We start from the raw sequence: 12,107 nt of genomic DNA on the forward strand, positions 1-12,107 counted from the left end.
AAATGAAATTTTTGTTTTGCATCTGCTGTATGATATGAATGTGAATAGTGTTTGAAATAAAATGTCTTAATGTTATTGTTTTCAAACACCTTGCATGCTCCAATATTTTAATAATAATCGCTTTACTTGATTTGATATATTTGAATTTGTAAAGTTTCCGCATTTTGCCATTTTTACACTTCTACACTCCAGTCTAGATTTTTTACATGTTTCAAAATCCAGTTGCTACTGTTTTGTGACACTTACTCATTTTTATCTACTATGCAATTTTATCACTTAGATTACTTTGTGTTTACAATTATTTTCAATCCTTCCTACATTTTACTCTCGGTCGAGGACTTGCTACTGATCCTTCTGTTGAGGATTGCACCACATATATCTGAATATTTCTATCTTGTTGCATCCTAGTTCACACAAATATTGTTCACAAAACGTAGCCTTACTAAATTTTTGCCAGTCTAATTATAGTGAAGCACCATTGATAGAGAGAGATTTCTCTTTCATAATTTTTTATCAATTATACATTTTTTAAATTGGTCCTTGCATAGTCTATTACATATTAATGTATATCTATTATAGATTTTTTCAATTATATGCTCAATTATATTTCACAGTCCTTTCAGAAACATATGAACCACTGTAATGTTAAAATTTATGAAAATTTCATAGAAATAATTTTACCTAAATTTTGTTGCAAGTGGTGGTTATAAGTTTCAGAAGACAACATTTTGTATTGTTTTCTTTAGAAATGCTATTTTTATGGATTATTTCAAACCTGTCTTTTCTGTTTTTTTTTTTTTTTTTTTTTTTTTTTTTTTTTTTTTTTTTTTTTTTGAAAATTGAGCGAATATTTTGCATGCAGATGGTAGAATTTAAAAGACTGATTTATGTGTTCATAATTGAAATATTTTAAGTGTGTCATGCATAGACATTTTCCCAAATTGGCAGATATGACATTGTATTTGACCTAACCAACCCAAAAGTACTAACCTAGAAAGAAGACTAACCTAGATTTATGATGCAGTAAATATGCATCATATAAGTATTGTAAATTATAAACAAATAAATAAAAATAATAATTAAAAAAAAAACAACAAGTGTATGATCACTAAATTGTTTTCTTTTCAGGTTAATATTTAGGTTTCCAATATAACTTCCTGCAAATTTACTTGTAAGAACAGTATTATTGCAATTTATCTCAGTGTTTTGCCTGTTTGTGAATCGTATCACATTATAAAGAATGTATTCATTTTAGAAAAGTACAGTAAAACCTCGATTATCCGAGCTAATTGGGACCGCTAGAGCCTCGGATGTCGGAATTCTCAGTTAATAGAAACTTTATATAAAAACTTGTCAGGATCATAAATTGTATTAATTGAAAATACGATTGAATATTCATAAAAGATGGACAGATAAAAATTAATGTTTTACAGTTAAAAAACTAAATTGAAAAATAACTTGTAGTACGTTTTAAACAGTCAATCGGATTTTTTTCAGCTATTCCAAGTTAAATATTTAAAGATGCATTAAAACCACACACATATTTCCAGAAAATATTTTTATTTTCAAATTGAAAAATCCTCATTTCATAAAATTTATATTATTTTTTGAAAAATAGACTTCATTATCGGCTCGGTTAACAGAAACCTCGGTTAATCGAAGCTCGGATAATCAAGGTTCTACTGTATATGTAATGTATTTTAAATGTCTACAATAAATGTTTGTATAAACCTGAATTTTAATTCTTTTTCCAAATTTAGATTTAAAAAAAAAATCAAATAAAGAAAGTCTTAAAATATCTGATTATTTTACATTATAATTTGTAGCACTTAATTAGTATGATATATCAACTTAATTTTGCATTAAGCAGTAGATCAAGCACTGTTGAAACACCAAAATGGAAACTGTACATTCTTGATATTTACCTGATTGCTCGAAATTGAATGTTGTTTTTTTTTGCATTGCCTTCATTGATATGGATATGATTTCCTATGCACTATATTTTCTTTAAACATATGGAAACTGTACATTCTTGATATTTACCTGATTGCTCGAAATTGAATTTTGTATTTTTTTGCATTGCCTTCATTGATATGGATATGATTTCCTATGCACTATATTTTCTTTAAACATATGGAAACTGTACATTCTTGATATTTACCTGATTGCTCGAAATTGAATTTTGTATTTTTTTGCATTGCCTTCATTGATATGGATATGATTTCCTATGCACTATATTTTCTTTAAACATATGGAAACTGTACATTCTTGATATTTACCTGATTGCTCGAAATTGAATTTTGTATTTTTTTGCATTGCCTTCATTGATATGGATATGATTTCCTATGCACTATATTTTCTTTAAATATATGAATACGTTTCAGGAAAGAAACGATTTTCACAGAGAAGAAAAAGTTCTGAATATTCATCTCAGTTTGAAGGTCTTTCAATAAAAACAGAGCCTAATGATTCAAATGGTAAAACGTTTTTTAAATTGTTCTGCATTATTTAATGTACTTCTTTTATTTGTGGGAATCACAATTACCAGTTTGGGAAAAACTATCCCCCCCCTCCAACGCAATTAAATGGGGGGGGGGGGGCATAAAATATCGCAAGTCTAGGCAAATTTTATTACAATTACTTTAAAAAAAAGGACTGAATTAGTTTCAAAACTAACCCTAAATAACTAAAATTAGTTATTTAGGGTTAGTTAGTAATCCCTGAACTAAATTAGTCTCCGCTCTTCTAATATCTTGAATGGAAGGTAATTTTACCACCTTCTCAAGTTCTTAATGCTAAAAACGTTTTCATCATTCCTCAGCAACCTCCTCTACTAAAAGGATAGTTTGTATTGGCCCCTGCAGAGAGGCCGATACAGACCCCCAGAGTTAATGTGAATTATTTCACTTTAACTCTGGTGATGATTGACTATGTGGAACTAAAATATAATTTCTTTATTTTCTTGGGTTACTTTTGCATTAATTGTCAATTATGCAGAAATGTACTAAATATTACAATTTGTCATACACCTTTCTGTTCCAAAATGCTGCCTAAATAATATGGGATCTGTACTATATTGCTGTCAATTTCTTGTTTCAAGTTAAACAATGATCATCTTGTCTTAAAACACAATTTTTTGTTTTCCAGAATCTTGCGCATCTGGAGAAGAATCTAGTTACAGTTCTGAATGAAGTATGTTTTGTGAATATTGCATTACAATGTTTTCCATCCATTTTCATCTGTTTCATATTTTAGAAAACATTTTATTTACTTATTTTTCCAGTGTTTTTCTTTCCACCCGAGTGAAATTTTGAGTCATGTGATAACTATTTCTGTTAGTATTATTGTTGATGTTTGTGGTTTATAGTGTTTCTACATCTAATTATTTAAGATGCTCTGAAAATGAGGCATACTAGTTGCAAGTTGCTTAAAGGTGCCATGAGATCCTTGTCAGCATTGTACAAGGGGAAATCAAAAAGGCTTTGTACCTATTTTTTATTTGCTGAAAATAGGTACATACAGGTATTTACAAATATACGTAGCTTACTACGTACCTTACATTATTTCTCCACATATAACCATACCGGTTTAGACATTTGTCCTATCGCAGCGCTAAATTAGAGATCCCCTTGTCGTAGAATTCTTCTGACTGCTTGTGGAATCACCGTCGGACCGCTTTCTTGGCTTCTGTCCTGCCAGAAACTTCTTCAGTGGACCGAAATCGTAAAAATCACTAAGGCGAAGGTCTGGACTGCAGGTGCATTTCCCTGTGAATTGCTATGGTCTTTTATCCCTTGCTCCATGCAAAGCGAATAACACGTCGCTGCTCATAAGCTGCGGAAGTCTGAAGAACAACCGCCATCTTAAATGACTGATAACAGCTCCGCTCATTGCAGCAAAAGGCAAATACGGCTGGTATGGTTCAAGGAACGGTCACTCCTGAGAATGTATATGTTCACTTTGTATTCCGAGCCGTATTTTGGCTAAAAAAAAATAGGCGCAAAGACTTTTTGATTTGCCCTCGTAATACAGAACTTAAAGACTTTTTGTGACATATATCTGTAAAAGCTTAATATAGGAGTGATAGTGGATTCAAGTAAAATTTTCTGAAAACAATGAAATTTTTGGAAACTATGAGGAAGCTCCCCCCCCCCCCCAAAAAAAGAAAAATAACTCCTTAAATATGCATACAAAAAGCATTGAAAAATTTTTTTTTATAAGTTTTTTAAAAATATTTTTTTTAGTTTTAGGATGTGTTGTTAGCCCAAATATTCTAAATTACAAAGATCCCTCATAGAAAAGCTTAGATTTTTTTTTGTTTTTCATAATGATATTTTAATCAATTAATAAATTATTTTAGTGAAATCTTTGTTTTTCAAAATTCTTAGTTGAATATGGTTCTGTTGTGTCATTCTATGATTTATCACTAAGATAGGGATTCTGTAATGTAGCTCGCAAATTTGTTAAGTTTCCGAACCTATGTTATTGAATGCTTAAACTACACTACCAACCAAAAAAACTACACTCTTCCAGTACTTTTCAAAGAAAATCTTGTAATAAAAAGCAGCCTTGATTTCTAAATTTTATTATGGCTAACATATCTTGATACCCTTTAACTTTACAATTATTACTGATCTTTTGAATTTTGTAATTACAAAACATATTTGAAAATAAATCTTATATTTATTGTTTAATAAATACACATATAAATGATTGTGTATCTAGAAATATATATACATATCAAGGGTGCACATGTTCAGCGCAATAAGTTTCGTATAAGAAAACATTTAAATTTTTTTGGAGAATTTGATAAATTTTCATCTTATTATCTGTGCTTAAAGTACTGTTACTATATTTATTTTGTGAAAAGTGATTTAGCCCACAACTTGTGTTCCTATCATCAAGTCATGAAAGAAACTTTTATAATATTGCCATGCATATAAGGGTCATTCTTCAAAAATTCATCATTGAAGAATGATTCTTTCTGTCACATGCCTTTTAGAGTAAAAACGTAAAAAAAACAATTCATTTAATAATTTTTAATTTCATCAAAAATATATCTATTTATACCTGCCAACAATTTTTTAATAATAATTTTTATTTTAGTATATTTTTGGTTCACAATATGTGAGTTCTCACCTCCGTGGCATGTCACACACCTTGTGTGGCTGGTTCATGTTGCTTAATAACTTGTTTAATTAAAAGTATATACTTATTTATTAATTATTCCTTTCACAAGTGTCTCAAATACTAACTGTTTAAGTATATTTAATTTTTTAATCTAATGTTTTAGTTTATTTTAGTAGGACAAGAAGTCATGTCACACAATAAATTCTTACCTCCGTTACCTAAACACAAAATGCCATTCCTCATTAAAAAAAAACATTAGTAAAATAATTGGAACTCAGCTGGACCATTGTTTATGGTTACTTCTAGTAGTTAACAGTTTCATCTAAGAATGAAAAAAAAAAAAAAAAGAAGACAAAAGGTCATCAATTTATGGGCAACAGAAGTCCTGGTAGGAGGTGAAGTGGGGAGGAACCCTAGGGAAGCTTCATCCTCTAAGGGAAAGTAAAGTGCAGAAGCTTTAAAATTTCTGCCTTTTTTTGCATTTTCATTATCTATTGTACTTTAGCTTCTTATACAAGCTTGCTTACGTGGTTTCCGGTTAAAAGAGGGGGAAAAAAGAAGTCCAACATTTCCCTATTGTTAGTATGGAGTCCAAAAAGTGTTTCTTAAAATATATCTCAAAAACCCATTTTTACAGATACTGTGCTTTACCTTCCCACGGCAGTATATAGCATAATTTAGGAAAGCTTTTCGATGAAAACAAGAAGCGCAAAGTTATAATACCGTGCAAAGTTCAAAATCTACAGTTTGAACTTTTGACTCACCTTTTACTTAAAACTTTGAAAGACAGTCACATCGCTGCTTTTACTGACTTAATTCTTGCAACCAAACATTAAGTTAGTATTATTTTTAAAGTCCGGCTATCAGAAGATGGCACTTGGCCACGCTTTATTTCAAAAGTGTCTATTTTCATTGAGGTGCAATACACAGCAGGAATATTGAATAATGGATTGGTGAAAGTAGGGTTTGAATAAAAAAGGCTGGGTAAATGCATTTATTGCTACAACTTAAACATGTTAATTATGAACCATCACATAATTAAAATTAAAAAAGAAGTACATTTTTTCTAATCCAACGAATTCTAAAAATCTAAAGTATCTATCATGTATGTTATTCATCAAAAAAAAAAAAAAAAAAAAAAAAATCAGTAAACTTCAACCAGCAAACGATGCATTGAAAATTAACACCCTTCACTCAAGATAAATTTATTTATTGCAATCTCAATTTAGAAAAAGTATGATGTAATAAAATGAACTTTGCATTATTTTATTCAACTTAGTATTGTAGTGTAAATTCAGAATGGTTCACTGCACTGTTATCACTTTTCTGATAGTTAATTTGTTAAGAGCATGCTATATTTCTCTTCTATCTTTGATTGCTAAGTTTTCCTTTTCTGTTTAAAAATGATTTTAAGACAGCAATCTTTCTTTCTTTAAAAATTTAATTTTTTTTATAATCTGACAGAAGTAAAATTATCTCTTTTTTTTTTTATAAAACTTGTTAAAAAATATTCATGATGCAAAAATATCACACATCGTTTCTTCCTTCTCTACCCATTTTAAGGCATGGACTCATTTCTGATATAATTGGCAGGTGCCACATTTCTGCAGTCAAACCATTTTGTTGAAGAATTATACCATTGATTATATATTTAATTTACAATACTCTAAGGCATTTCAGTTGGAATCTTTTAATTATGTGCATATATTTATGTTGGAACTCAAGTTTTCAATATAAAGATTTACATGTATGTTTGCTTTTATATTTTTATTATATTCAAATTATAAAAAATGTTATTTACACTTTCTATCTGATCAATAAATTTTATATACCTTTTTCTGCCTGTGTTAATGAGTATCTCTTTTTATCAATCACAACATATCTATGTATGGAGTGTTTTAATAAAGCCAACTTTGAAATTACCTATCTGCAAAACAGTGACAAACAGGTCTGAATTTTTTTATGCTTCAGTTTTCAGGGATAGTTCCAAGAGTGAAAACAGGGCATTCAGTCACAAATGTCTTTCAAATCCCATTATAAAGATTTTCCATACAAACTTTTTCTAACTTCCCCTCATAAAATTAGTATTTTCACAAGCAATATCTGAAGTTTGAATAACCTGCTTGTATTTCTGCAAGAAAAACTTTGTGTCTCAAACAAATCTAAAGAAGTTCTTCTGCCCTTATATAGAAGTTTGGTAAGACCTCATTTGGAGTATGCTGTTCAGTGTTGGTCTCCTTATCTTAAGAAAGACATTAATGTATTGGAAAGGGTTCAAAGGCGGGCTACAAGGCTAATAAGTGGACTTTCCCACTTAGATTATGATTCCAGGCTTAGAAGGCTAAAAATGTACAGTCTTGAGCAAAGAGACCGAGGGGACATGATTCAGTTTTTAAATTTATTAAAATGAAAGATGTTACGGGGCTGAAGTTTAGCACTGAAAACAGGACAAGGGGTCATCGTTTTAAGCTATTTAAATCTCAGGCTAACATGGATGTTAGGAAAAATTATTATTTTAGCAGGGTAGTGGAACCTTGGAACAGTTTATAGGAAGAGGTGGTAATGAGCAAGGGAGTAGATAGTTTTAAGAGGGCCATTGATCTTCACTGGGGATTGTAAATTGACTAGGACCAGTCTAGTTGGGCCCAGAGCCTGTTGCTGGTCGTCACTTTTGTATTTGTATATATGAGGTAGTGAGAAGCAAAGGGATGCAAGTGGCAAAGTTAAAAATTTGGAGATAACCAGCACAAATGGTACGTAAACCCCTCCTCTGTCTTGGGGGAAGAGATAATACCAGTAGCCCTGGTAGATGCTGCTGTACAGCATGATTTAGGAAAAAAAATCAATGAAAGCCTACCTAGGACATAATCTTTATACTCGTTTTGCTCAAAACTTGAAATTGTCCACTTACAAATCCCTTTGCTTCTCACTGCCTCATATGATGAATGCTGTACCTCAGAGCCAGATGGACGCAAGTCCAAAAATTTCAATTCTCTGTTTATTAGTGCATTGTATGTTACATGGGTGGAAAATCTGCGCCAATTTTCAATTTCTCATAAACTGATACAAAACGGTCAAATTCGCGATTTTTGCGCCAAAAATGCGATTTTATACCTCAAAAACATTTACTAGTAGAAAAAATAACAGTTGCATTCTTTTGTTGTTTAGTCATTGTAAGCTGAAGAGGAGCAAATAAGTAAAATAGGTGGTGAAGAATTCTTTAAATTCGCGAAAATCGGGGGCTGTGCTGTAATTTTCAATCCTTTTAAAAATGGAAGTTATTTTGGCCCATGCTACTTTAAATTGGCTTAATGTATTTCTAATTTTAACAATTATTTCATGTTTTGAACAAAATTAAAATGTTGGTTTGTAAAACCAACGAATTGAAAATTTGTTCTGAAAATTACGGTACATAAAGAAAGAACAATATATTTTATAATATAACTTGCTTTGAAATGTTATTTTTTATTTTTGGCCTTAAATTTGTACCCCCCCCCCCTCCACCAAAAAAAGATTTTTTTTTTTAAATGGGGGAAAGCTTTTTTAAAACAAATAAGCTAAATATTAAACAAATAAACACTGCACTGTTTATTAGTAGGTTTCTATTAATATTTAAAAGGTCAATAGCAAGAACTTTATCATTTAATAATAACAAAAAAAAAATTAAAATTGAATTTTGACATTTTGAATTCAAATTATGTTTTTCGCAATCACGAGTGTGTATGTAGGCGTGTGTGTTTGTGTGTAGGGGGTATGTGTGTGTAGGCATGTGTGTTTGTGTCTGTGTGCTGGCATAAGTGTGTGGGTAGTTGTGTATATGAATGTGTGTGTGGGGGGGGGTATGTGTATGTAGGCATATGTGTTTGTGTCTGTGTGCAGGTATGAATGTGTGGGTAGTTGTGTGTTTGTGTATGTGTGTGTGTTTGTGCGTGCGTGGGTGTGTAGTTGTGTATGTATGCGTGTAAGTGTAGGATATATTGACGCAACCTGGAGACGACTTTCGCTATAGGAGCAGCATCGTGAGGAGCCGGTCGACGGTGATCGTGCGGAGGGTGGCGGTGGGGAAAATAAAATAATAGCACATCAAAACAGTCAAATAAAAGCAATAAGCAATCGTGATTGCTAAAAAATTTTGAGTTAAAACAAAATATTATGATTCTTGTATCAATGTTTGAAAATTGCTTGTGTTATCATATTCTTTGATTTTCAGAGGTAATTTTTTCTTGACTGGAACAGACTTCTTAAAAGCAGAGTAAATATTTTACCATTTCACTTTGCTCCACATGCCCCCTACTTATAATTTAAAAATATGTGAGCAGAAAAAAAATGTCAAAAAAGTTCTTAAAAATATTAAAATTTATTCAAAAAAAAAAATCATCAAAGCTGTATAGTGTACATCTCTTTCCACACATATATGCATTCATGTCTTTTAAAATATTTAAAAAAAGTTTCTTTAGCATACCTGCATCTATTTCTTTTAAATTACAAAACAAAATATAGTCGAACATATTATCTATCAAATAATTACTGATGTTAAGTAAGAAAGGTAACAGGTGAAGTTTGAAATAATCATAAGTACATCGACATTGGGTAAAGTTAAATGAAATTCAAAAATGTGTGGTTACGGCAGGTAATGTGTAAATCAGCGTACAAAACAGCAATATGGGCTGTACATCCTTTTTTGAGCAATCACAATTGCTTATTGCTTTCATTTGACTGTTTTGATGTCCTATGAGATTTTATTCCCCCCCCCCCTCTGCAGAATCACCGTCAACCGGCTCCTCACGATGCTGCTCCTCTAGCGAAAACCGTATCCAAGTTGCATCACTTGCCTACACTTACACGCATACGTACACACACACAAACACATACATATACCTACACACATACACACACTCACACATATACAAACACGCATACATACAGACACCTACACACAACTACCCACACACTCATGCCTGCACACAGACACAAACACATATGCCTACACACACCCCCTTCCACACAAACACTCATAATAACACTCATAAACTGATTTTAAGGTTGTTTTTAAACGAAACACTATGAAGATATTTGTTGATATAAGCTTCCAGTATAAAACTGTATTATGAGTACAACAAAATACACTAACCTTCTTTCCTTTTACTTAGAATTTGTTTTAGAAAAAAATTTGATTACTACATGTCAAATTTTCTCCAAAAAATCCTGAAAAGATATAGGCATCTGTTACGGCTTTATTTTCAATTCGAAAAATTATAAATTAAAATTTAGTTTGGTACACTTTAAAAATATATATTTCAAGCTTTTAAATGATGTGCAATACTTATAGCTTTGTTAATATTGAAATTTTGATGCTCAGGTTGACATTTTCGTGAAATTGCCACGATAAACATTTTTTAAAAGAATCACAAAAATTTGAAAATAAAAAAAATGCGCTTTAGGAAAATTGAAGAAAGTCTATTTTATAGATTGCAAAACTCGCTGGAATAGCCTGAATGCAATGTTGGAATGCTTCTGTAAGCTTGAAAGTTAACACACAAAACTTACTATAAATGCACAATATTGATCTCCGAAGTAGAAAGCAATGAAAAACCTGACATTACTTTTGCTCTCTAACATGTAGACAGTGGCGTAGCTAGACCCGACTTTTGGGGGGGGGGGGTTACTTCTTTTATATATATATATATATATATATATATATATATATATATATATATATATAATATATATATATATATATGTATAATCGCTTGAAATTTTTTCCTTTTCTTCTTTTTTTTTTCTTTCTCTTCTCTCTTCTTTTTGAGACTAACTTTTCGGGGGGGGGGGGGGTTGTCCCCAAACCTCCCCCTTAGCTACGCCCCTGCATGTAGAAGGTGTCTGCTGATGACTTTGTCACCGTTCTGCTGATATTATAAATGTGGGTGGTACCTTGAAAAAATTATGTTGGGTGAATTAGCTGACTAATCTACAATATTCGGCAAAGAGGCGACAGAAACTTGGATGAAACACAGGATGACTCGCAGTACGTTATGCGGCTCAAGTTTTTTAAGTGAGAGGTAAAATTAACGAAGTCATATAAAAACTTTAACTGAGGCCATGATTTGGTGAGACCAATTGGCATTCACTCCCTGCTGTAATGAATCAAATACATTGATACAATGACCAAAGCAGTGCACAAATCAAAGACATTGTGTTTGTCCGAAACTTGCAGTTCTTGAGCGAAAGCCAAGCATGACTCCTATAAGAAAAGAAAAATATTAGAAAAATTATTCTAAGGTCATGAGCTTTGTGGAAATGTTTTGCTAAATGTCCACAATTATTTAAACTCCGTAAAACCAACTGCTGTGGAGCCATACCCTGAGTTTTCATCAATTGCATGGGAGTTAAATTGGATACAGCAGTACACAAATCATGTAGAGTTTTTGTTCAAAATGTAATTAGCAAAAACCAACCATGATCGCAAAGGAAAAAAATCTACTTTAGAAGGCAATGAATTTTATGGGGATCCTTTGCTAAATGTCCACTATTATTTGCTTTCAGTAAAACCAACTGCAGTGGAGCCACAGCATGAGGTTTCTTCAAGCACATTATTTGTTTGCGCAAAAATCCTTACTATCCCATACCAGCGATGCTTTGTAAAGAGACATTGGACTGTTTTAAGGCACACTAATGTGTACCAAACAATAGTTGCTAATTGGTATGTGATTTTGTAATACTCTACAATTAGTGTACAGAATTCGAGAAAACTACTAATTCAAGTAACAAAAGAAGTCCTTCCTAAAAACTTTTTCAAATTTAACTTTTAGGAGAATGAAGTCAATCCATGGGATTGACCCCTCACAATCATGAAATCCTGCAGGATTGCAAACCCTAGTTTGTATGATCATATTTTATCATTCAGTAGTAAAGTTCAAAGTTTCACTGGGCAAAGTTGAGACCAAACAAGTTGAGGCCTTGGCAACAATCAATGTGTG

The 12,107-nt window shown here is 31.6% G+C and overlaps 1 protein-coding gene across 2 annotated transcripts in view; it reads left to right on the forward strand.

Moving 5' to 3' along the window:
- Positions 1-3,428, forward strand: part of LOC129225239 (MBT domain-containing protein 1-like) — a 48,465-nt gene extending 45,037 nt beyond the window's left edge. For both annotated transcript variants that reach the window (XM_054859813.1, XM_054859814.1), the window contains 2 exons: positions 2,385-2,477; positions 3,148-3,428. In XM_054859813.1, coding sequence (XP_054715788.1) covers positions 2,385-2,477; positions 3,148-3,191 — 137 coding nt within the window. In that variant the 3' untranslated portion in view covers positions 3,192-3,428. The remainder of the gene's footprint in view (positions 1-2,384; positions 2,478-3,147) is intronic.
- The last annotated feature ends 8,679 nt before the right edge of the window (positions 3,429-12,107 follow it).

This window comes from Uloborus diversus, chromosome 6 (assembly GCF_026930045.1).
Source record: "Uloborus diversus isolate 005 chromosome 6, Udiv.v.3.1, whole genome shotgun sequence".
NCBI lineage: Eukaryota > Metazoa > Arthropoda > Arachnida > Araneae > Uloboridae > Uloborus > Uloborus diversus.